The 24,748-nt window shown below is 51.9% G+C and overlaps 1 protein-coding gene across 7 annotated transcripts in view; it reads left to right on the top strand.

Moving 5' to 3' along the window:
• Positions 1-24,748, top strand: part of SCARB1 (scavenger receptor class B member 1) — a 128,832-nt gene that overhangs the window by 40,390 nt on the left and 63,694 nt on the right. The window contains exon 1 of one of the 7 annotated variants that reach the window (XM_063593768.1): positions 10,787-11,247. The exons of 5 other annotated variants lie outside the window; for them this stretch is intronic. In XM_063593768.1, coding sequence (XP_063449838.1) covers positions 11,206-11,247 — 42 coding nt within the window. In that variant the 5' untranslated portion in view covers positions 10,787-11,205. Of the gene's footprint in view, positions 1-10,786; positions 11,248-24,748 lie in introns of those variants that run through there. One more of the 7 variants, XM_063593769.1, reaches the window with a different exon arrangement.

The following is a 24,748-nucleotide window of genomic DNA, read 5'->3' as shown; positions in this document are numbered from 1 at the left end:
CTCTAATGGACGTCTTTTCCCCTTGGCCTGCCTCTTTGGACTGGGTTTCTTAAGAATGGTTCCTTGTCCACATTTCATGTCTGTTCCCTCATTCACAGAGCGAATGAATGAGTGAATGAATGAAGGATCTGCTTAGATCTGGCTGCCACACTTCTTGGGACCCAGCTAGCTGGCCTTAAAGATGGAGCAACATGTGGTCTCTCTCAAGGTCTCTGAGTGAGCAGTTGTCTAGGGCATCTTAGCCACGTTGTGTCTATTTTTGATTTTTCAAATCTTGTCCCGCCAAAGCCTGTAATCTGACTGCAAAGAGGTCCCGGTGGATGGTGACACTGTCTCTGGGGATGGCAGGAAAATCGGCAGAATGGCCTCTTCTCCCCCATGACAGCTCAGAAGCTTTCTCTGTTACACTGCGGGAGCTTTATTTTTCTGTGGCCTACTCATACTGAAACGTGTGTGTCAGTGACAGACAGCCTTGTGGCTGCTGCAGTGCCAGGACCCCACTGTGTGTATGCAGGGTCCCTAGAGGGGCTATCACTCAGGCAGTTCAAGCATGTGACCCTGTGCTGTGAGTGAGCACCTGGTCTCTTGCTATGGGAGTGTGGGGACTTATGCCAGGTAAAGAGTCTTGCCAACTCAGTTATTCGGGGGCTTATTTCAAGGTGTTTTCTTTCTCAGGTTGTCATCAGGTTAGTATGTCAGTAGGGTGTGTGTGTGTGTGTGTGTGTGTGTGCATCACACATGCATGCACCACCAAATTTCCCCACTCCTCTCCTGGGCTTCTAAAGAGGAAAACCACATTGTCCTCAATTGTCCTGGAGCTAGGAGCATCTGGCTTAAAGTTGAACAGGAGCCTCCCAGCATCCTTCTGTGGATATCCCAAAGGCGATTGGTTTGGGGCCGAGTGGTGTGAAGGCAGGAAGACACGCCCAGCCCAAGACGGCCACTTCTGGAACCGCCCAGGCTGGAGCAGCGGCCAAGTGCCTTAGCATGGAAGAAGAGAGCCTGTGTTCAGGGGACCAGGCGGGTGAGACACGCGCATAAGCAGGGACTGCCCGCTGGTGTTTTCTTTGGCTACATGAGTCTGTGTGCAACTTGAATGGGAGGCCTTGTGCTTTTATTTTATTTTTTTTAATATGCTTTTTGGTTAACAACAGAAGTCCCTACAGTTGGCCCTCTGTGTCTGCAGGTTCTGCATCCGTGGATTCAATCAACTGCAGATGAAAAGTTTTCAGAAAAAATCCCCCCAAAATAATAATACAACTAAAAAAAGACATAAAAACAATACTGTATAACAACTATTGACATAGCATTTACATCGTGTTAGGTATTATAAGTAACCTAGAGATGATTTAAAGAATACGGGAGGATGCACGTAGGTGATATGCAAATACCACAGCATTTTATGCAAATACCACAGCATTTTATGTCGGGGACTTGAGCATCTGCAGATCTTGGTATCTATGGGGGTCCTGAAACCAATTCCCCTCTGACATTGAGGGACGACTTTATATAAAGTATATGAATACTTGCTCGTAAAAAAAAGTTCAAATGGAGGAAAAGAGAGAAAGTTTCCCCCATTTTATTCCCCTCCTGAGCTATTATCACCATCATTGGTGTGGATCTTTCTAGACCCTTTTCTGTGTACCAGGAGCCTGTATGTATACATATTAATATATATTTTACATAACTTGAACTAAGTGTAAGTGAACTTGAACATGTATAATTATCTTGCAATTTGTTTTTCAATTCAAAGATACCATCTGAAAAATTTTCCATGTCTCAGCAATAAATCTACCCCGCGTTTTCCTTCATCACTGCTGGTATTCCTTTGAATGGTTATAGACTTGTTTACCTGTTTCTCCATTGACTGATCATTTTCTCTGTCACAAATGACAGCGATATCCCGACACATCCCTCTTCGTGTGGTTCATGAACATTTCCATAGGGTGGATTTCTAGAAGTGGGGCCTTGGGAGCAGGTGTGCTCAGTTTGAGTTTTGATGATTACGGCCAAATTGCCCTTCTGCACAGCTCTGTTGCTACATCCACCCACAAGGTATGGGGCTGTGCCACTTCCCCTATCTCTGCCATCACTGGTAATTACTGATTTATCATTACCATTTTTTGGTAGCCAAGTTCCCATGTGTCTCTGGTCCTCCAAGGAAGGCCCAGCTGTTGGACATGGGGGAGAGGCCCCTCACTGCAGCTGGGCTGCAAAAAAGGGATGCTCATCTTCCGAGGCTGCCGTCTTCAATGATGAGCTGGGGTGAAGATGTGGATATTGTCACACTAGTTGACATCTTTTTCCCCTTGGCCTGCTTCTTTAGACTGAATTTCTTAAGAATGGCTTCTTGTCCACATTTCATGTCTATGTCCTTTTCACAGAACTTGGATGTGTGCCCCCAGGGATCTGAACCATGTCTTCATTATTCACCGGATCACCTGAGGTCAGGAGTTTGAGACCAGCCTGGCCAACATGGCTAAACCCTGTCTCTACTAAAAAACACAAAAACTAGCTGGACATGGTGGTGCATGCCTGTAATCCCAGCTACTTGGGACGCTGAAGCAGGAGAATAGCTTGAACCTGGGAGGCTGAGGTTGCAGTGAACTGAGATCGCGCCACTGCCCTCCAGCCTGCGTAATAGAGTGAGACTCCATCTCAAAAAAAAAAAAAAAAAATGAAGGAACTTAGAAATATGTCTTAGCATGGGTAGGCCATAAAAACACATTACTAATTGAAAAAAGCTCTGGTGCTATTTATGTTAAAAAAAAACCCCACCAAACAATATTCTATATTTTCTTTCCATTTTTATTTTTATTTTCGTAGAGACAAGGTCTCACTATGTTACCCAGGCTGGTCTCGAACTCCTGGCCTTAAGTGATCCTTCTGCCTTGGCCTTCCAAAACACTGGGATGATAGGTGTGAACCACCGCGCCCCGCCATTATTTTCAATGGCTTAATATTAGAATAAGTTAAAGTTTGGGAAAAGGTGAGACTAACAGAAGTGGCTACTCTAATGAGAGAAGGCAGGACACTGGGGGTGTGGCCAAAGGAAACCTAATACTTTATCTGTAATGCTATTTTTTTTTTTTTTTTTGAGATGGAGTCTCGCTCTGTCGCCCAGGCTGGAGTGCAGTGGCACGATCTCGGCTCACTGCAGCCTCTGCCTCCTGGGTTCACACCATTCTCCTGCCTCAGCCTCCTGAGGAGCTGGGACTGCAGGTGCCTGCCACCACACCCAGCTAATTTTTTTTTTGTATTTTTAGTAGAGATGGGGTTTCACCGTGTTAGCCGGGATGGTCTTGATCTCCTGACCTTGTGATCTTCCCCTCTCGGCCTCCCAAAGTGCTGGAATTACAGGCATGAGCCACCATGCCCGGCCATTATTTTTGTTTTAACAAAGAAAATGTATCCACATGCTACGTGTTTGATTAAAAATTACAAGGCCAAGCATGGTGGCTCAAACTTGCGATCCCAGCGCTTTATGGGGCTGAGGTGGGAGGGTCACTTGAAGCCCTGAGTTTAAGACTAGCCTGGGCAACATAGTGAGACCCCCATCTCTACAAAACAAAACAACAACAACAACAAAAACTAAGCTGGCGCATGGTGGCATGCACCTATAGTCCTAGCTACTTGAGAGGCTGAGGTGGGAGGATATCTTGAGCCCAGGAGCTCGAGGCTGCAGTGAGCTGTGTTTGTGCCACTGTACTCCAACCTGGGCAACAAAGTGAAATCCCATCTCTTTTTTTTTTGAGACGGAGTCTGGCTCTGTCGCCCAGCCTGGAGTGCAGTGGTGCGATCTCGGCTCACTGCAAGCTCCACCTTCCGGGTTCACGCCATTCTCCTGCCTCAGCCTCCTGAGTAGCTGGGACTACAGGCGCCCGCCACCACACCCACCTAATTGTTTGTATTTTTAGTGGAGACGGGGTTTCACTGTTTTAGCCAGGATGGTCTCAATCTCCTGACCTCGTGATCCGCCCATCTCGGCCTCCCAAAGTGCTGGGATTACAGGCGTGAGCCACCACGCCCGGCCAAAATCCCATCTTTTAAAAAAAAAATTACAAATGAACAGATACATAGCTTTCCTCAAAGACTGGCCAGATGAATGCACCACACAGACCGATGAGGCACACTGCAAAGGGGCCCTGTGGTCGAGGTTGCTTGGAGAGGCTTTGGGGAAGCGCAACTCATTTCTTTTCCCTTCTGCCAGTGGGTAGGATTGGAGAGAGGTGTTTGGACAGGCACACTAAGGGCCGCGATTGTGAACTTCGTGGCATCCATTCATGGGCAGCTTACTGTGCACCGGGCAGGGTTCAAAGCACCTTTGTGAAAATTGTCTCGTTTAGTCCCTGCAGAGGGTCGTGACATATGACTTATTGTCTTCAGTGTCCGTTAAGGAGACAAGCTGAAGAGAGTAATTTGCCCCAAGTGACCTCGCTAGTGTATGTGTGTGCGTGCATGCATGCACGTGTGTGTGTGTGCGTGAAGGTGTCTGTCTGTCCCAGAGGCAGATGCCATGAGAATGGGGACTCTTGCTCCCATTCCCTGGATCTGAGCCTGGCATGCAGCTGTGCTCAGGTATGTGGGTGAGTAACGAAGGCCTGGTTCAGGTCCTGGGGGGCACACATCCAAGTGCCCTTATGTCTCTGGTCCTCCAAGGAAGGCCCAGCTGGTGGACGTGGGGAGAGGCCCCTCACTACTGCTGGGCTGCAGGGAAGGGGTCATCTTCCAAGACCACCATCTTCAATGATAGGCCTCATGGCCTTCTTCCACGTCCAGGAGAGAACCTGGGTCCCCTCTGCTGTCTTTAAGTTGGTTTTCTAGATGGACTCAACCTCGGTTGCCTTGTCCTCCTGCTGGGCTTCCCCCACCTATGATCCCTGTCTCAATAAACGGCACCTCCATTTGTTTCCCCAGGGGTAGAGGCAAAAACCTTCGGTCATCTTTGCCTGCATGCTTTTTTCCTGATACCCCTGTATCTGCTGAGGCAGGGGCTTTCCCATCACTGTCACTGCAGCGTCCCCGAGGGCCATAGCAGCGCCTGAGCTCCTTGCCACCCCTTCAACACCAGTCAGGTTACAGAATGAATGAGGCGGGCACGACCCCCAGCCCTGGCCTCAGGCTCTTTATCTCACCCCTGCCTCCCTCAGCCAGAGCCACACAGTGTGCCTTGGGGAGCCCAGGCACCAGGGCCAGCCAGGGATGTCACCGGCTGTCTCTGAGTTTGTGCCTTTTGGGAAATCTTTGTCAATCAGTTAAAAGATGGGGGTTGATGGGAGATAACAATCAATGGGCACTCGTTGTGGCCGGATACTGTTCCAAGTGTTTATGTGCATTATTCATTTTAGTGTCTAAAATAGGTACTATTGTGTCTTATTTTATTGAGGGAAATGGATGCACAGAGGCGGAAAGTAACTTGCCCCATGTCACATAGCTCCAAGCGGTTGAATCAGGATTTCAAGTCTGGGGGCCGACTCCACAGCTGGTCCCGGTGGCCTCTGCGCACTGCGTCCTCCCGGTCCTCCGTGTGTCTGAGCAGGTCGACTGCATGCTTAAGGCGGGCGGCGGGGGGTGCCCTTCTTATATTCTCTTCCTGGGCTGCCCCTTCCTTTTCTGTGCATCACCAGGGAACAGCAGGGTCCCTTCGAGGCTTTGTCCTAATCATCACCCCGCCAAACTTTGCTGGTGCAGAGTGCACCCTGGCCTCTCCCTTCCGGGGGTAGTCTGAGACCAGGGACATGTTCTTCAATCAAAGGCACCAAGTGAGGCTCCCGGGGAGGCCACCTGTTCCTAGCCCAGGGCTCCCAGTGACCCCGGGGGCTGGACTCCCACCCATCCTGCAGGGGCCGCCCGCTCTGCACCTTTATCAGCCCCGCGCTGCACCTTTATCAGCCCCCCTGCGGAACCTGGGAGGGAGGCCCAGTGTCTCCACCTACCGGGCGTTTCCTGTAGGACCCCCTTGTTTGGACATGTGGGGTAAAGCCCTAGAACTGATCACTGGGCACAGGTGGGGAGGGGGCTCCTCGAGGACAGCTTGGATCACAGGTGTGTGCCAATTCTGTTTTGTTTTTCTTCCTCTTTCCTGCCATTGAACTTCCTACTCCTTCTAGCATGTGAGAGACAGCTTCAACTTACTCCCTGGCGACGGCTGAAAAACATGGGCTATTTTTAGTTTGCGTGAGTCTAGTTTATTTGCTCCTGGTAGATTTGCCTCTCCCTGTCTTCGTGAGTGTGTGTGTGTTTGCACACACATGTGTTGGTGTGTGTACACACGTGCTGATGGTGAAAACAGTGACACACACACCTGTGTAGGCATGCACACACCTGCCTTGATGTGTGACGACATGATGATGTGTATGCAGACACCTGTGTTGATGTGTGCCCACATATGTTGACACAGGCACACATGGTGTGTCTGTACATGCAAATGGACACACATGAACACACGTGTTTATGCATGTCCTTGTGTGTTGATGTGTCTGCACATACATGTTGATGTGTCCCGCTGTGGTTGGCCTTTCTGGGGCCAGGCCCAGCACCTGGGGTTTCCAGGAAACATTCCCTGTCCCTTCCCGGAATGGCCGGTACTTGCTGTGCCTCCGCCGGGAGATGCACCCTGATTAACTAGAACGTGGCGAAGCTCAGCCACCTGGAATCGCCTTACCCTGGCCTTTGGTTTCTAGCAAATGGGATGGAAGTGAGTCCCCATGGAGGGCTTGCTCCATGAAGGTGTTTTTCCTGGATTAGTCTTGGTTCCAGTGGCGATTTGCTGCAGGCTTGTTGGCACTGTCATTCGTGGGTCCTGCATGGAGGTTCCTTAGTGTCCAGAGGGTGATTCCATGTCTGTGGTCAGCAAAAGAGAGGCCCCTGGGGCCATAAGCCACACCCCCCAAGGCTGAGCCCAGAGAGTTTGTGGTTTAAATCTTGGGCCTGGAGGATTCTGTGGAGGAGAGTTCGGTCCAGGCCTTCTGCTCCAGGAGGCGCTGGCAGCTCCGACACCACAGACACATTAATTGTGCGGAGAATTCAACGCTAGGGCTCAGTCAAAAATCAAAAACGCAAAACAAAAAGAGAATCCCTTTTATTTACCTCGTCTCCCTCCCCCTGTTTGGACATGATCTTGAGCTCTGCTGGCCCAAAAGTGGCCAGGCTGGAGCTGTCTTCCAAAGAGAAACAAAAACAACACAAAAAGCTGCGTTCTTGACTTTGAAGCCTTAAAGGGCCCAGGGGCTGGCTCCCTGTGGGTGTTGGGGGTGATTTTCCTCCCAAAGCCTGTGTGAGATATGGAGACACTCCGCCTGCTCAGAAGCTCCCCAGGTCCCGGGTTCCAGGAAGCCTCATGGCCCAAGGCCTGGCCGTCTTAATTTTCTTGTTTTCTTTCCCTCCACTCCACTGTTTCTTCCTGTTCACTGATTGCCTGTGCTGGGGAGGGGGAAGGAACGGGAGGGGCCTGACCTTGTTCACTTCCTGGCATTTTGGGTGAAGTTCCTTACACCTCCTCTGGAAGCTTCTAGAAGGACCCTTGAGGCGCTTTAAATCTCCATTCTCTGGGTTTTCCTCCCACCTTCCTGGCTGCTCTGTCTTCTTGCCTGCTGATGCCTCCTCATCTCCCTGGCCTCCCGCCTCCTGCTGGTGGAGCTCCAGGCATCCTTTCTGTGTCTCCTCATCCCTCATCCTTGGGGTGGGCTCCTCCAGCCTCGCGCCTGAATGGCATCTCTGTCCTGACCACTCCCAAATTGGTATCCCTGGGCCCAGACCTTTCCCCTGAACCCCACCCCCGAGTGTCCAACAGCAGAGTCCGTATCTCAACTCGGGGTCAAAGGCAGCTCACGCTCGCCCCGTCTGGCTCCTCATCACCCTCGGCCACACCTGTGGCTCCCACCAGCTTCCCACTCCATCATAGCCCCCCCATCTTCCAGTTGCCCGGGCCAACATCTTGCACTCAGCCTTGACTCTGTTCTCTCCACTTCCCGCAGAGAACCCGTCAGAAAGTTTTATGGCTTCATCATCTAAATATACCCAGATTCCAACTACTTCTCACCACGCCCGAGGCGCCATCACCTCTGGTCCAAGGCGCCATCACCTCTCCCCCGGATTCCTGCATCCGCCTCCTCACTGGCCTCCCTGTGCTCACCCTTGCTCCCCAGTGGGGTTTCTCAATAAGCAGCCATGGGAGCCCATCAAGATTGCACTTAGCACCTCCTCCCCTCAAAGCCCTGACATGGCCAGACCCATCCCCTAGGAGTCACAGCCAGGTCCTAACCTGGCCCAGGGCCTGTGCCATCCACCCCTGCCACTTTTCTGGCGACGTCCCCATTCCCTTTTCCCTTGCACAATGGCCTCCTGGCCATTCCTCAGCCCCATGGGCCCAATCGCCTTAGCTCTCCTGACACAAGCCCTCTCATCTCCCGTAGGTCTCTGTTCAGCTCTCACTTGCTCACAGAGACCCTCCCCTGATTCCGTTTGTGCATCATGCAGGTTCCCCCTTGTCCCCCTGTGCTGCCAGCCCTCCTTACCCGCTCTGCTTAGACCTGTCAGCCACTGTAGATACCCTGGAACTTCCCTGGGTATCATGTTGATTGTTTATTGTCTATTTCTCCCCATGAGAATGTCGGACTGTGAGGGCAGGGACCTTTGTGTTATTTGTTGCCGTGACCCAAGCCCCTGGAACAATGCCTAGCACATAATCGCGGGTTCTCAAATATTTATTGAAAGGATGTTTGAAAGACAAGGGTTGTTTCACAGGATGGTTCGTGACCAGTGGCAGGTTGTGGTCCTGTGCAGGGCAATGGGGCCTACTCCTCCACCGGCCGTGGCCGTCACCCCAGACCGAGCTGCCACCGTTGTTTCCCAGTGGATGCTGGAGTGTCATCATGGGGCTGTTTGCTCTGCTGATTTATACCACACTGTTGTCACTTCTCCCCATCAAAGCCAGGATGCTCTTTAAAACATGCAAATTGGGCCGGGCACAGTGGCTCATGCCTGTAATCCCAGCACTTTGGGAGGCCGAAGTGGGTGGGTCACCTGAGGTCAGGAGTTCAAGACCAGCCTGGCCAACATGGTGAAACCTCGTCTCTACTAAAAATACAAAAATTAGCCAGGCGTGGTGGCATGTGCCTGTAATTCCAGCTACTCGGGAGGTTGAGGCAGGAGAATTGTTTGAACCTGGGAGGTGGAGGTTCCAGTGAGCCGAGATTGCACCATTGCACTCCAGCCTGGGTGACAGAGCGAGACTCCGTCTCCCAAAAAAAAAAAAAAAAAAAAACTATGCAAACTGGATCATTTCAAGAAGCTGAATAAAATCTTCCTGCATTTGGTATCAAAGCTGTGAGCCTCATTTTCATGGGCCCTGCCCATCTCAACTCAGCATTCTCACCCCACTGCAACCTCACAGGCCTTCCTTTTCCTCCAACATGTCACATGCTGTCCTGCCTCAGGGCCTTTGGAAGTGCTTTTCTTTCTGCCTGGACCGTCTTTTTGTCTCCCTGGCTCTTATGCTTGGTTCCTCTTTTATGTTTAAATGTAACCTTTTGAAGCTTAAATGTAACCTTTTGAAGAAGACACCCCGTGATTGCCCACCCCACCCAATGGACAGTTGCCCCCCACGTCCACTGTCTGTGCCATCTGTGTGGTTTTTCAGCTGGAGGGCAATGGCCCCATCTCGGCTCACTGCAACCTCCTCCTCCCCAGTTCAAACGACTCTCCAGCCTTGCCTCTTGAGTAGCTGGGATTACAGGCGTGCACTGCTATGCCCAGCTAATTTGGTATTTTTAGTAGAGATGGGGTCTCACCATGTTAGCCAGGCTGGTCTCGAACTCCTGACCTCAGGTGATCCACCTGTCTTAGCTTCCCAAAGTGCTTGGATTACAGGCATGAGCCACCACGCCTGGCTTGCGCCATCTGTGTTATAACCACACCATGCTATTCCCTTCTGAGCCCTTAATAGTCTCTGAAATTATCTCGTCCACTTGTGTGAGTTCCATGAGGACAGAGACTTTATCTGTCTCGTTCATGGCTGCATTTCATAGTTGGAGACCCTTGTCCAGGGCAGAGAACCGCCTAGCGTAGGACCTTGGGCTAAGGCAGAGAGGCCCCAGTGGGGGTCCTCCGCAGCATGGACTTTGGAACCAGACTCCCTGAGTTCAGCAGTGGCTCTTGCACTTCCTGTCTCTGTGGCTGTGGGTGAGTTGCATAACCCTGCCGGGCATGTTTCTCTGGGCCTCCCTCCTCGGGCTGTAGCGAGGGGTAAGGGAGGTCATATGCCCTGGGGAACACCCCAAAGCCTGGGTCCCTGGGATGCATCCACAGATTGTAGGCCTGAGTCTTAACACACTCCATCTGGATTTCAATGACTTCTGCCTGGTTCCAGTGCTGGGCTGTTTCCCTGTCTGAGCTTTGGTGGCTTCTGATTGACCCCTTTCCTGCCCCAGCATGAAGGTGGAGTAGCCAGAAGGAAGGGATGCGGGTGTATAAAGATGTCATCGGGACTGTCTGTGGATGGTGGGTAAAGAGACAGCACCTGTCATGGTGGAAGGGCCACAGGAAGCGTGGAGGCTGTTTCTGGGGCCATCTCCTGCCTCCAGGAGGAAGCAGGGATCCTCCTGTTGGCATCTTGGTCCCATCAGGTGTCTTGGATGGGGCTGGGGCTGGGAGTGTTTCTCTCCCTGAGCATTTAAGCCAAGGTTCATTATTTAGAATGGAACCATTTATAGGCCAGGCACCATTATTACATTATTCCTAAAGTGCTGGGATTACAGGTGTCATGCCTGTAATCCCAGCACTTTAGGAGGCTGAGGTGGGTGGATCACTTGAAGTCAGGAGTTCGAGACCAGCCTGGCCAACATGGTGAAACCCCATCTCTACTAAAAACACAAAAATTAGCTGGGCATGGTGGCACACACCTGTAGTCCCAGCTACTTGGGAGGCTGAGGCAGAGGACTGCTTGAACTCGGGAGGTGGAGGTTGCAGTGAGCTGAGATCGCGCCACTGCACTTCATTCAGCCTGGGTGACAGTGAGACTGCATCTCAAAAAAAAAAAAAAAAAAAAAAAAAAGAATGGAATCCTTTATGTTTCACTTTGTTCTCATTAGCAGGACTGTGCGAGGCTGAATCAGGAGACCGAGGTCCATTCTGCTTGTGATTTTGCTCCGTGCAGGAATGTGGAGGTGTGGCCCATAAGCATGTCATTCATGCAAAATCATCTACATGCATTCAATTAGAAAAAAAAGGAAAACAGCAGTGACCCTCGTAAGTAGACTTGGTTAGTGTCAATGTAGGGAGTGAGTTTCTTGTGACCCTGCTGTTCTTCCTGGGTCCCGTGACAGGGCATCTGGACAGGCTGAATGCGATTCTAGAATTAGATTCCTATGTTTTTATATGTACGCCCCAGTCTCACTTGCCAGTGGCTTCCTCTGACGCTTAGAAAATAAATGGCATCTGCACCACGTCAGGGAGAAACTGACTGCTTTGGAATTCCCAGAAGCTCTTGGAAGGGAACCTTCCTGAGGGATATTGAAGGAGAATTAAAGAATTTTCTCAGTGGCTGGCACAACTTATGGAGTCAATACTCATTGGCTGTGATTGGCTGAGCTGGGATCACATGTGCATCCTTGGACCAATTGCTGTGGCTCGAGTAATGGACTGCTGTGATTGGTCAGCCTTGGGTCGCCTGCCCATTTGGAGCCAGGGAGGGAAGTAGTTCTTGCCCACAGAGACTCAGGTAGGAGTGGGGTGGTTCCCAAAAGGCAAAAAGGAGGGGCTGTTGTCAGGGGGACGAGGCGGCCATAGGCAGCAAAAATGGGGCTGAGCCCCTTTGCCCCCAGATAGCTTCCCACTTCATCCCCGCATTGCCTTTCACTGTCTCTGGCTGTTACAGTATTAGAGATTATTTTGTTTGGCTGACTATTTTGTTTACCAAGGCCTCTTGAGGAGGTAGTAGCTTACCAGCTGTTTATTATTTATTTATTTACTTATATTTACTTACCTATTTATTTTGAGACAGAGTTTCTCTCTTGTTGCCCAGGCTGGAGTGCAATGGTGTGATCTCGGCTCACCGCCAACCTTTGCCTCCCAGGTTCAAGCGATTCTCTCACCTCAGCCTCCCAAGTAGCTGGGATTACAGGCTGCGCCACTGTGCCCAGCTAATTTTGTATTTTTAGTGGAGACAGGGTTTCTCCATGTTGGCCAGGCTGGTCTCGAACTCCTGACCTCAGGTGATCCGCCCACCTCGACCTCCCAAAGTGCTGGGATTACAGGTGTGAGCCACGAAGCCCGGCCTATTTATTTATTTTTTTGAGACATGGTCTCAGTCTGTCGCCCGGGCTGGAGTGCAGTGGCATGATCTTGGCTCACTGCAACCTCCGCCTCCCGGGTTCAAGTGATTCTCCTGCCTCAGCCTCCTGAGTAGTTGGGATTACAGGTGCCCGCCACCACACCCGGCTAATTTTTGTATTTTTAATAGAGGCGAGGTTTCACCAGGTTGGCCAGGCTGGTCTGGAACTCCCGACCTCAAATGATCCACCCACCTTGGCCTCCCAAAGTGCTGGGATTATAAGCATATGCCACAGTGCCCACCCTTTATTATTTATTTATTTAGATTTTTTGAGACAGGGTCTCACTCTGTCACCCAAGCTGGAGTGCAGTGGCATGATTACGGCTCACTGCAGCTTCAACCACTCAGGCTCAATCGATCCTCCTACCTTGGCCTCCTGAATAACTGGGACTACAGGTGTGCACCACCATGCCCAGCTAATTTTTAGATTTTTTTGTAGAGACAGGGGTCTTGCTATGTTGCCCAGGCTGGTCTTGAACTCCTGGCCTCAAGCAATCCTCCCACCTCGGTCTTCCAAAGTGCTGGGATTACATTCATGAATCACTGTACCTGGCCTAATTGCTTTAATGGGGAAAGTTTCATCAGCTGTCAGATTGTTAGATCTGGACTGACTTGGGTTCCGAAGCTCAGTTCTATCTTTTATTTTTCCTTTGGAAACCAAATTCTGTAGGTAGCAGAGGTTTACTCAAGGCCACGGAGATAGTTAGCAGCGAGTGCTGGGTGGGGCCGACTGTCCCAGGCTAGCTGGATGGAGGCCAGGAGGGCCCGGGCAGCAAGGGTGGAAGGGGCCTGGGTGGGTGCAGGAGGAAGTCATTAACGAATGTTCTTCAGGCAGAAAGTTCCCAGGGTCCCATTGATACCCCTGCCTGTTCACATCCTGGCGGCAGGACTGGGACGAGGCGTTTTTTAAAAAGTGGGGGAGATATCAGGGCTGGTGTGCCAAAGTTCAGGCTTTGTCCACCCAAGGTGAGAGGCTGCAGGGGTGTGCCGTGGGCAGAGAGGGGATGAGGTAGGGGTGGGGGGGATGAGCTGCCCAGATGCACCCGCGGAGGAGTTGATCTGGAATCCTAGCCACTGGGTTTACCCTGCAGTGTGTCCCAGCAGCATCCCAGGCTTCTCTCCAGCCTTTGGCAGGGCTTTAGCTTCCAGCAGCTCAGGTGGACCCCAGCATATGGACTTTGAAGGCAGGCAGCCCAGGTTCAAATCCTGGCTTGGCCACTTCCCAGTTGGGTGCCTTCAGGCAAGTGACTTACCCTCTCTGTGCCTTTTTTACTTTTCTGTAAAATGAAGTTAATAAAAGTGTCTCCTACATAGGGCTTTTAAGGTGGCAGAATTGGCACATGTCACACTTCAAATAGCAGCTCGGCAAGTGTCAAGTAAGGGCTGGCTGTTTCCAACATCTTAACCTGATAGACACAGACATAGAGAGGGATCCATCTGTCAGCAGTTTGCTGAAATGGGACCCTACTATGCACGCTTTGCTGCACCGTGGGTTTCTCACGCTGTCATCGCTTCTCCATGTCGTCCTCAGTCAGCCGGGATTTTCTGGTGATGATCACGCTCTGATTCTCTAGATGGCTGGAAACGCTCCACGGTGCGGATGTACCTCGGCTCGTTCTGCCGTTCTCACGAGGGAGGCATCCAGCTTGTAAAATAAAGCAGCCCAGTGTGTTCTTCCACCACCACATCACCCAAGGTTCTATTTTCAAAAATTTTATTTTGTAAAAATGGGAAGAAAAGTACAAGTTGCTGCATGTGCATCCTCTCTCTCTCGTTGCTGAGCCTTTTGGGTGCATCCTAAGGACAAGGACGTCCTTCTCCATGGCCGTGGACCACGGCCCCACTCAAGAAGGCCACGAGGATCCACACCTTTAATCTGACATTCTGTGTTCAGATTCCCTTACGGTCCCAATAACGCTTTTTGTCGTAGTTGTTCATTAAAAAATTTTGAATTGGCTGGGCGTGGTGGCTCACGCTTGTAATCCCAGCACTGTGGGAGGCCGAGGCAGGTGGATCACAAGGTCAAGAGATTGAGACCATCCTGGGCAGCATGGTGAAACCCTGTCTCTACTAAAAGTAAAAAAATTAGCCAGGCATGGTGGCGCACACCTGTAGTCCCAGCTACTCGGGAGGCTGAGGCAGGAGAATTGCTTGAACCCAGGAGGTGGAGGTTGCAGTGAGCCGAGATCGTGCCACTGCACTCCAGCCTGGGCGACAGAGTGAGTCTCCGTCTCAAAAAAAAAAAATTTTTTTTTGAATCCAAGGTTGCATCCTGTGTCTGGTTGCCTCATGTGTTTTTCCTCTTTAATCCAGACCTGTTCTCCAGCCCTTTTCTCTTTGCTGGGTCTTTCAGGACACTGGCATCTGTAAAGGGGCCAGGCGGGTGCTTTTGGCAGGATGGCCCTTGATTTGGATCTGTCTGATTGCTTTCTCAGGAGTGCACGTGGTCTTCCCACAGACTCCCACACAAAAGCCTCATTGTGTGAATCAGATTGGAGCAGAGTGTTTCTGATGAGCCGGGGTTGGGTGCCTGGATCCTCCCCCAGCTCCCAGCCTGGCAGTCACAGTGCAAGTCTGAACCTCTTGGGTTGAAGAAGCCTGTGATTCCTCCTGGCCCCTTCCTCCACCTGCTTTCTAAAATTCCTGGCTCTCATTCCTTGCCTTTGAGCGGTGATGTGTCCATCCTTCAGCGGCCCTCGGCCAGCCTCTGCCCACCCCGGTGCCATCACATGGGAAGAGATGGCGGATCTGATCCCTGACTCATCCCCTGGACCAGAAAGATTGTGGAAACCCTGGGGTCTCAGGGCTGGTCGGGTGGAAACGGGAGGCTGGATGGAGTGGCAGGTGGGGGCTTTTCCTGTTTTGCCTCTCCCTACCTGGGCCTCCCGGCAGCCACTAGCCCAGATGCCCAGGCCTCAGAGCCTTGTGGAAATTCTTGTGCCAGATCATCTTGGCCCTGTCTGGCCTCCTGGCAGGCCGGTGGAGGTCAAACTGGCCTTACTTGGCCGAGAGCCCATTGCAGCCAGGATCCCTTGGCAGCTCTGGGAACAGCCAAGTCTCCCCTGTCCTTGGGATTTCCTTCCACTGTCTGTTCCCAGGCTCCTGGACTCCACCTGCTGCAAGCCCTCGCTTTGCACTTTCCACCCAGAGTCTTGGATTTCTGTTTTTTGTGAAATTTGCTCACTTTGAGGAAAGTGTAAGACATATGCAACCAAACATGTAACTAAGATGAACATGCATGCAATCACCCCACGTGAAGAAGAGTGAAAGCTCATCTGCCCTGAAGCCCCTGCAGAAGACACTGTGTTTGGTCCCAGCTTGCTTTGCTTTTTATAGTATCACTCCCTCATAGCCATCCCTAAACACTGGGATTAGTTTGGTCCGGTTTTGGACTTAACTTGGATGCAGGCATACTCTCAGTATTTTTGTTTGGTTTGGTCTTGCTGGTGTTGCTTCATATCGTATTTGTGGGATCCACCCACATTGCTGCGATAAGCTGCACTCTATTTTCATGGCCATGTCATATCACAGTTCATGATGCTAATCAGAAGAAGCTGAGTGTCACAGTTCATCTGTCTTTTTTTTTTTTGAGATGGAGTCTTGCTCTGTGGCCAGGCTAGAGTGCAGTGGCGCGATCTCAGCTCACTGCAACTTCTGCCCCCCGGGTTCAAGCAATTCTCCTGCCTCAGCCTCCCAAGTGCACCACCATGCCCAGCTAATTTTTGTATTTTTAGTAGAGATGGGGTTTCACTATGTTGGCCAGGATGGTCTCGACCTCTTGACCTCATGATCCGCCTGCCTCGGCCTCCCAAAGTGCTGGGATTACAGGCGTGAGCCACCGCGCCCGGCCAGTTCATCTGTTTTAACCCTGATGCTGGTGACTGTGTTCACTTCTGGGTTATGACACACTCGTGTCCCTGCCTGCAAGGGACATGTGCCTGAATCCCTCTAGGGCCCGACAGTCGGAGTAGGGGGGCTGGTCATGGCGTGCGTGTCTTCACCTGCATGGAGAAGGGCCAAGCTCTTGTCCAAAGTGGTTGCAGCGTTTCCAATCCTATCATTTGTTTTTCATTTAATAATTTATTGAGTTCAAATTCACATATCATATAATTAATCCTTGTAAATCGAATAATTCAGTGATACCACCACTTCTACCTAGTTTAAAAACATTTCCATCCCTCCCAAGTAGAATTGCCCATTCTCCACTCTTTGCAGCTCCCCAGCCCCTGGCAACCACTCATTTTCTTTCTGTCTCTACAGATGCACCTGTTACGGACATTTCTTTCTTTCTTTTTTTTTTTTTTTTTTTGAGACAGAGTCTTGCTCTGTCGCCCAGGCTGGAGTGCAGTGGTGCAATCTTGGCTCACTGCAACCTCCGCCTCCCGGGTTCAAGCGATTCTTCTGCCTCAGCCTCCTGAGTAGCTGGGACTACAGGCGCCCGTCACCACACCCGGCTAATTTTTTTTTTTTTTTGTATTTTTAGTAGAGACGGGTTTCACCATGTTGGCCAGGCTGGTCTCAAACTCCTGACCTCAGGTCATCCACCTGCCTTGGTCCCAAAGTGTTGGGATTACAGGCCTGAGCCACCGTGCCCAGCCCTGGACATTTCTTTTTTTTTTTTGAGACAGAGTCTTGCTGTGTCACCCAGGCTGGAATGCAGTGGCGTGATCTCGACTCACTGCAACCTCCGCCTCCTGGGTTCAAGCGATTCTCCTGCCTCAGCCTCCCCAGTAGCTGGGACTACAGGCGCCCGCCACCACGCCCGGCTAATTTTTTTTTTTTTTTTGTATTTTTAATATAGACGGGGTTTCACCATGTTGGCCAGGCTGGTCTCAAACTCCTGAGCTCAGGTCAAACACCTGCCTCGGTCCCAAAGTGTTGGGATTACAGGCCTGAGCCACCGTGCCCAGCCCTGCACATTTCTTATAAATGAAATCATGCAATGTGTGGCCTTAAGTGCCTGGCTGCTTCCGCTTAGCGTCATGTTTTGGGGTTCATCCGTGGTGTGGCATGTGGAGTGCTGCTTTCCTTTTTGTAGCTGAGCAGGCCTCCACGGTGCGGGTGGACTGCATGCTGTTTTTCCGCGCCTCTGTGGATGGGCGTCTGGGCTGGTGGCTGCCGGGAGCGGTGCTGCTGGGAGCGCGCATGTTCGGGAACTCGCTTGGCTTCTGCTTTCAGTGGTCTCCTTTTATGCCCTCCTTCCCCTCACCCCTCTCGCTCTTCAGCCCGCCCTGCCCCTGCGCCCATCCTCTGTGTGGCTGCGTCTGTAAACCTGAGTGTGTCCTTGGACCTTGTGCAGTCCTGGGCGATAGCACAGATTCCGGAGCCTGCAGGGGTGGGTCCAGATCCCGGCCCTGCCTCCTGCTGCTGTGTGACCATGGACAGGCTCTTCGAGTCTCTGGTCTCTGGTGGGTGTCCGAGTCTGCATGGGAGGCAGAGGTTGCAGTGAGCCGAGATCGTGCCACTGCACTCCAGTCTGGGCAACAGAGCAGGACCCTGTCTCAAAAAAAAAAAAAAAAAGAAAGAAAGAAAGAAAAAAATGTCCATAACAGGTGCATGGGCCAAAGACCATGTATTCCCGTACAGTTCTGGAGGCCGGAAGTCTAAGATCAGGATGTCGGCAGGGCTGGCGTCTCCGGAGACCCCTCTCCCGGCCTCATAGACGCCACCTTCTCCCTGTGTGCGCACATCCCCGGTGACTCTCTGTGGGTCCTAATCTCCTCTTCTAAGGGCGTCAGTCAGATTGGATTAGGGCTCACCCCACTGGCCTCATTTTAACGTCATCACCGATTTAAAGGCCCTCCCCCCTCCCCAATACAGTCACATTCTGATGCACCGAGGGTTAGGGCTGCAACATGGGAATTTTGGGGGGACACTGTTCAGCTCATAATAGTAGGGTACCTATAAAATGGGCTAAAACCATGCCTTCCTATAGGATTCAGTGAGGACTGAGGGAGCTAGAGGTGGAAGTTCTTTGAGCTGGGGGTGGCACAGGGAGGCCCCCTTCATGTGGTGGGTCACGTCTGAGGAGAGGGCGGCTTCTCCATGCCATGCACGGTAACTCGTGTCAACATTCCTCGTGCTGCCCTGTTTAAAATCTATCCGTGTTCCTATGTGTGTATCAGGCTTATTGCTTCCTTCTGCTGCCTGGACCCCCTAATTCATGTTCATCCTGTTGTATTTATTCCCTTAGCGACGGGGGTACCTTGGTTATGTCTGACTCCTGCCTCCACAAACAGCAAATATGCTGGACCCTGCTGCCTTGTACTTCTCCAGAATTTCCTGGGGATGCGCAGGAGTGGAATTGCTGTAGGGCAGAGGGGGAGCCATTTTCACCCAACATGCCTTCCAGAAGGGCCACTGCTGTTCACCCTCCCAGCTCTCACATCCTCTCCAGCACCTGAGACGATTTAGCCTTCGAGAATGTCTGGGGTCTCAGTGAGGGTACGTGGTGCAGCATTGTTCTCATGTGCTTTTCTGAGGTGTGAATTTGAGTCTTCTTCCTTTCATAAGTCCTCAGGTGGGGGTCTGAGGCTCAGAGATTTTGAGGGCCATGTTGGAGGGTCACAGAGCAAACTGGGGCTAGACCCCACCAGCTTGGGCTTGGAGGGGCTCCAGCTTGGATGTAGGGCCCTTCATAAATCCAGGATGATCTCATCTTGGGATCCTTAACTTGGTAACATCTGTAGAGACCCTATTTTTAAATAAGGCCACATTCTGAGGTTCTAGGTGGGCATGAATTTGGCAGGGGACATGCTTCAGACCAGCACTATGTGTGCAGGTGCCCAATCCTCAGATCTGCAGAGCTCTGGGTTCAAATCCAGGTCCCATTACTTGGGTCCTGTGGAAACTCACATTTTTCCTAAAAGCCGATTTCCACCTCTGCACATGGGGCCAATGTTCTTCCATCTCACAAACCAGAAGTCAAGGCCAGGCGCAGTGGCTCATGCCTGTAATCCCAGCACTTAGCGAGGCAGAGGTGGGAGGATCGCCTGAGGCCAGGAGTTCAAGACCAGCCTGGGTAACATAGTAAGACCCCCCCCATCTCCACAGAAAGTAAGAAACAAAAACAAAACAAACTGGACGCCAAGGAGAGCAGCTGCGGATGGTCACGTGCCTCTCCCTGGGTGTGCCCAGCTCTTACCCAGAAAGCCCTGGCTGGCATTAAAAATAAGGAAGGTAAAATAGGGATATGATCAAACAAATTAAAAGTGTACGGAAAAAGAGTCAGCCTTCTGGAAAGATCACAGCACGACACTGCTCCCCTGGCCCCAGCTGGTCTTTGCTCCAGAGGTGACTTGGGTTAATAGTTCCTTGTTTTTCCTTCCTGCAATAAACATGTTTGCGTCCACAGAGGGGGACCCACACCCGTATCCTTCCCTTCCGTGGCACACGTCCCACAAGGGCACACGGTTCCCATGCTTTTCTGCCTCTTGGCTGGGGCACCTAGGTGGATCTTGGCATCTCTTGTTCCCGCACGGAACCCATCCTCATCCCAGCCCTGGGCCTCTGTCTCCCAGCAGGCTTTGCAAATAGGACCTTGTAAAGGACAGGGCTGTGTTTCCCAAAGGCCAGAGCAGTGAAGAGGGGCATGTGGGGTCGTGGGGCACACCTCTAGGACATTGGGGTCCAGGGGTCCTTTCCAGTAAGACCTTGCTGTACTGGAAACACCCCTGTGTCTTTCAGGGCTTTTTTCAGAGTCAGGGTTGATGTGACCGCCACGTTTCCTCTGGGCCTGACAGCTGTAATCTGTGGCTTGGGAGTGCAGATAAGTGTGATGAAGCTGCCAGCAGGCCTGGGCATCTGTGCCCTTGGTGGGGGCAGGGAGAAGAGACAGGGACTGGGATGCTGGGGCCAGGGCCAGAGCCCCGCTGAGATATGAGGTCCCCTTCCACCCTGGGAGGTGTGTGGGGAGGAGCTTCCTCGAACCCCTTTAGCTGGGACGGATGGAAGAATGAGCAGCTTTGAATTTCCGGCAGCGTCTCCAGCTTTCCTGGGGCTTTCTCGGCTTTGTGTTATTGATGAACTCCAGTGCGTGAGGCCATTGGAGCCTTAGAGGCCTGTTTCCCCTGGACAGGTGACTGCCTGGGCCAGAGGCAGCACTGGCATGGTGCCCTCTTGCTCCTGGCTGGGAGTGACACGGGGCGTGGGGCGCTTTGCATTCATCCCCAGCTGTTTGGGCACATTTACAACCCTCATTTTACAGATGGGACAAACCCCAGTGGAGAATCTGCTCCGGGCAGCTGTTTATGAACCACCTGAATGGGGCACACAGGACTGTGGGAGGAGGAGGAGGGACCCCCAGGGCTGAAGTGGCAGGGAAGGTTACTCATCCTTTCGGCCCATGTTTACTGCTCACAAATTGTGGGCCAGGTCTCGTGCCAAGTGTTGGAGCTACAGCCGTGGACAAAAGAGACCTGGTCCTGCTCACGGCAGCTACGCTTTAGCAGGAGGGATGGGCCATGGAGAAGCACATGGAAGAGGTGGGGTGGCGAGAAGAGCTAGGAAGGGGACAAGGCAGGTGAGCTGACATGGAGCCACTGCTGGGAAGGGGACTCCTTCTGATGTGGGAGTCAGGAGGGCCTCTCAGAGGAGGGGCTCTATGAGCTGGGGAGCAGCCGGCAAAGAGCACAGCAGGTTCAAAGGCCGGAAGTGCGAAGGAGCCTGCTGTGTTGGAGGAAGAGGGAGCAGGCCAGTGGGGTTGGGAGAAGTGACTGGAGGGGGTGAGAGGGGACAGGCATGTGGGGGCCTTGCAGGACACCTGGAGGAGTTCAGATTTGGTTTTCAATTCCGTGGAGGGTTCTGAGCAGGGAAGAGCCATGATCTGACTCAGTATTTTTTTTTTTTTTTTTTGAGACAGAGTCTTTCTCTGTCGCCCAGGCTGGAGTGCAGTGGCATGGTATCAGCTCACTGCAACCTCCGCCTCCCGAGTTCAAGCAATTCTCTTTTTTTTTTTTTTTGAGACAGAGTCTTGCTCTGTTGCCCAGGCGGGGGAGTGCAGTGGCGCAATCTCCGCTCACTGCAAGCTCCGCCTCCCTGGTTCATGCCATTCTCCTGCCTCAGCCTCCCGCGTAGCTGGGACTACAGGCGCCCGCCACCACGCCCGGCTAATTTTTTTGTATTTTTAGTAGATACGGGGTTTCACCGTGTTAGCCAGCATGGTCTCAATCTCCTGACCTCGTGATCCGCCCACCTCGGCCTCCCAAGGTGCTGGGATTACAGGCGTGAGCCACCGCGCCCAGCCTCAAGCAATTTTCTTGCCTCAGCCTTCTGAGTAGCTGGGATTACACGTGCGTGCCACTACACTCGGCTAATTTTTGTATTTTTAGTAAAGATGGTGTTTCACCATGTTGGGCAGGCTGGTCTTGAACCCCTGACCTCAGGTGATCCACCTGCCTTGGCCTCCCAAAGGGCTGGGTTTACAGGTGTGAGCCACCACGCCCAGCCTGACTCAGTCTTGAAGAGCTCTCTGGCTGCTGTCTGGAGAAGGGAGTGTTGGGGGCCAGGCTGGAAGCGGGGAGGCAGAGAAGATGGTGATTTGAGCCAGGGTGGGGGTAGTTTTCTAAATGGAAAGAAGGGAACATATTCGAGTTTTTTTTCAGGGAGAGTCAACAAGATAGGTCAGTGGACTGGGGTGCGAGGGAAGGAGAGGAATCAAGGGTGGTTCCTCACGGTTTGAGGAGTTTGGTAGATGGTGGAGCCGTTTTCCGAGACGAGAAGATCGGGGGAGGGAGGTTGAGAGCAGATGGAGTGTGGGCCTTAACTCTGGTCCTAAAATCAAGCGAGGACAACTCAACAACAAGAGTCAGACAACCCCATTAAAACACGGACCAAGCACCTGCAAAGAAGACATGCAGGCAGCCAGGCGCGGTGGCTCACGCCTGTAATCCCAGCACTTTGGGAGGCCAAGGTGGGCGGATCACAAGGTCAGGAGTTCGAGGCCAGCCTGGCCAAGATGGCGAAACCCCGTCTCTACTAAAAATACAAAAATTAGCCGGGTGTGGTGGCAGGCGCCTGTATGTAATCCCAGCTACTCAGGAGGCTGAGGCAGGAGAATCGTTTGAACCTGGGAGGTGGAGGTTGCAGTGAGCCAAGACTGTACTCCCGCCTGGGCAACAGAGCAAGACTCTGTCTTAAAAAAAAAAATGCAGATAGCCAACGGGGACATGGAAGTGTGCTCAGCGACACTCGCTCATCGTTAGGGAAATGAGAATCAGTGAGACACACTCATACCCATTAGGATGGCCACTTGAGAAAACAGAAAATCTCAAATATTGGTGAGGATGCGGAGAAATCGGGGCCCATGTGTGCTGTTGGGGTGAGGGTGCAGAGAAATCGGGGGCCATGTGTGCTGTTGGGAATGTAGGATGGTGCAGCTGCTGTGTGGAGGCCCCCCCCAAAATTTAACATAGAATTACCATATGGTGGGGCAACCCCACTTCTGGGTATCAAAGAAATGGAAGTGGGAACTTGAAGAGGAATCTGGCCACCTCGTTCATTGCAGCGCTGTTCACGATGGCCCAACGGTGGGAGCAACCCGAGTGTCCGCTGATGGGTGGTGGGTAAGAAGCTGGGGCCCATCCACACGTTGGAATAGGATTCAGCCTGGAAAAGGAAGGACGTTCGGACGCATGCTGCGACATGCACGGGCCTTGAGGAAGTTATGCGAGTGAAATAAGCCACAACAGGACAAATACCGTACGATTCCATTTGCATGAGCTCCCTAGAGTAGCCAGATCCACAGAGACAGAAAAGAGAATGGTGGGTGCCAGGGGCTGGGGGAGAGGGGGTGCAGAGCTCTTTTTCAGTGGATACAGGGTTTCACTTTTGCAAGATGAAAGAGTTCTTTAGATGGATGTTGCTGATAATTGCACAACATTGCAAATGTCCTTAATGCCACTGAACTGTACACTTAAAAATGGCTAAGTTGGGCTGGGCGCGTAGTGGCTCATGCCTGTAATCCCAGTACTTTTGGAGCCCAAGGTGGGTGGATCACGAGGTCAGGAGTTCAAGACCAGCCTGGCCAAGATGGTGAAACCCCATCTCTACTAAAAATACAAAAATTAGCCTGGCATGGTGGCAGGCGCCTGTAATCCCAGCTACTTAGGAGGCTGAGGCAGAGAATTTCTTGAACCTGGGAGGCAGAGGTTGCAGTGAGCTGAGATCACACCACTGCACTCCAGCCTGGGTGACAGAGCGAGACTCCATCTCAAAAAAAAAAAAAAAAAAAGGCTAAGTTGGTAAATTTTATGTTTACCCCAATTAAAATTAAAAACTGTGGCAGGGTTTAACCTGAAGGGAGAAATGGTACCGGCCCCTCCTGCTTGAATGGGTTGGGCTGTTGGTTTGTAGATGGTAGACCAGACGGCCCAGCCTGTTGGCCAGGGTCAAATTCCAACATGCTGAGCCTGTTGCAGAAGACTTAGCCTTTGAAGCAGGCAGCCCTGAGCTTCTGATTCCTCCAGGCCCAAACCACCGTTGCCCTATTTTACAAGACCTTGGCTGGCTTCATGACGTGTTCTTGAACTGGAGCCAGTGGTGAGCTCAGGGAGGCTCCTGTAACAATAGTTCCCTGAGGCATGTTTATAGCCGGGTGCCCTCTTCACAACAGACACATGTCCTGGGTCATCTCATTCTCTCTGCACTGCCACGGGGAGGATGGGGAGGCAGTCACGTCTCCATGTGGCATATCAGGGGACCGGGGTGGGAGGGGCTGACTGAGCCGAGGCCAGAACTAGGTCTGCAGCCCTGGCCCTCTCCCTAATGGCCAGATCCGGCCTCACCCGTGAAGCTGGCCTGGCAGGGGACGGCCCTTCCTGAATTTCTGTGTGGTCTAGGCTGGGGTTGGCATGCTTTTCTGTACAGAGACAGAGAGTCAATATGCTCAGCTCTGCAGGCTGCACGGGTTGTGTCTCAGCTACTCAGCCCTGCTGCTGTGATGCTGAGGCTGCCATTGACGACACAGAAATAAGTCGAGGTGGCCGCTGTGGGCCAGTGCCACTGCATTTATGAACACCGAAATGTGAATTTCATATAACTTTCACATGTCATGAAATGGCATTTTTCTTTCAATTGTTTGTTTATTTATTTTTAACATATTTTTTGGAGACAGGGTCTCACTGTGTCACCCAGGCTTGGGGGCAGGGGCACCATCATGGCTCACTGCAGCCTAGACCTCCTGGGCTCGCTATCCTCCCACCTTACTCTCCTGAGTAGCTGGGACAACAGGCATGTGCCACCACGCCTGGCTCATTTTTTTTTTATAGGTTGGTGGGTGGGTGTGTAGAGGGGGTCCTCACTATGTTGCCCAGGCTCGTCTTGAACTCCTGGCCTCAAGTGACCCTCCCACCTTGGTCTCCCAAAGTGTTGGGATTACAGGCGTGCAGCACTGCACCCAGCTGGCTGACTTTCTTTTCT

The sequence above is a fragment of the Pan paniscus genome, chromosome 10 (assembly GCF_029289425.2).
Source record: "Pan paniscus chromosome 10, NHGRI_mPanPan1-v2.0_pri, whole genome shotgun sequence".
Lineage (NCBI taxonomy): Eukaryota > Metazoa > Chordata > Mammalia > Primates > Hominidae > Pan > Pan paniscus.
The sequence above is the reverse complement of the archived record's forward strand: the minus strand, read 5'-3'. Positions and strand labels throughout refer to the sequence as shown.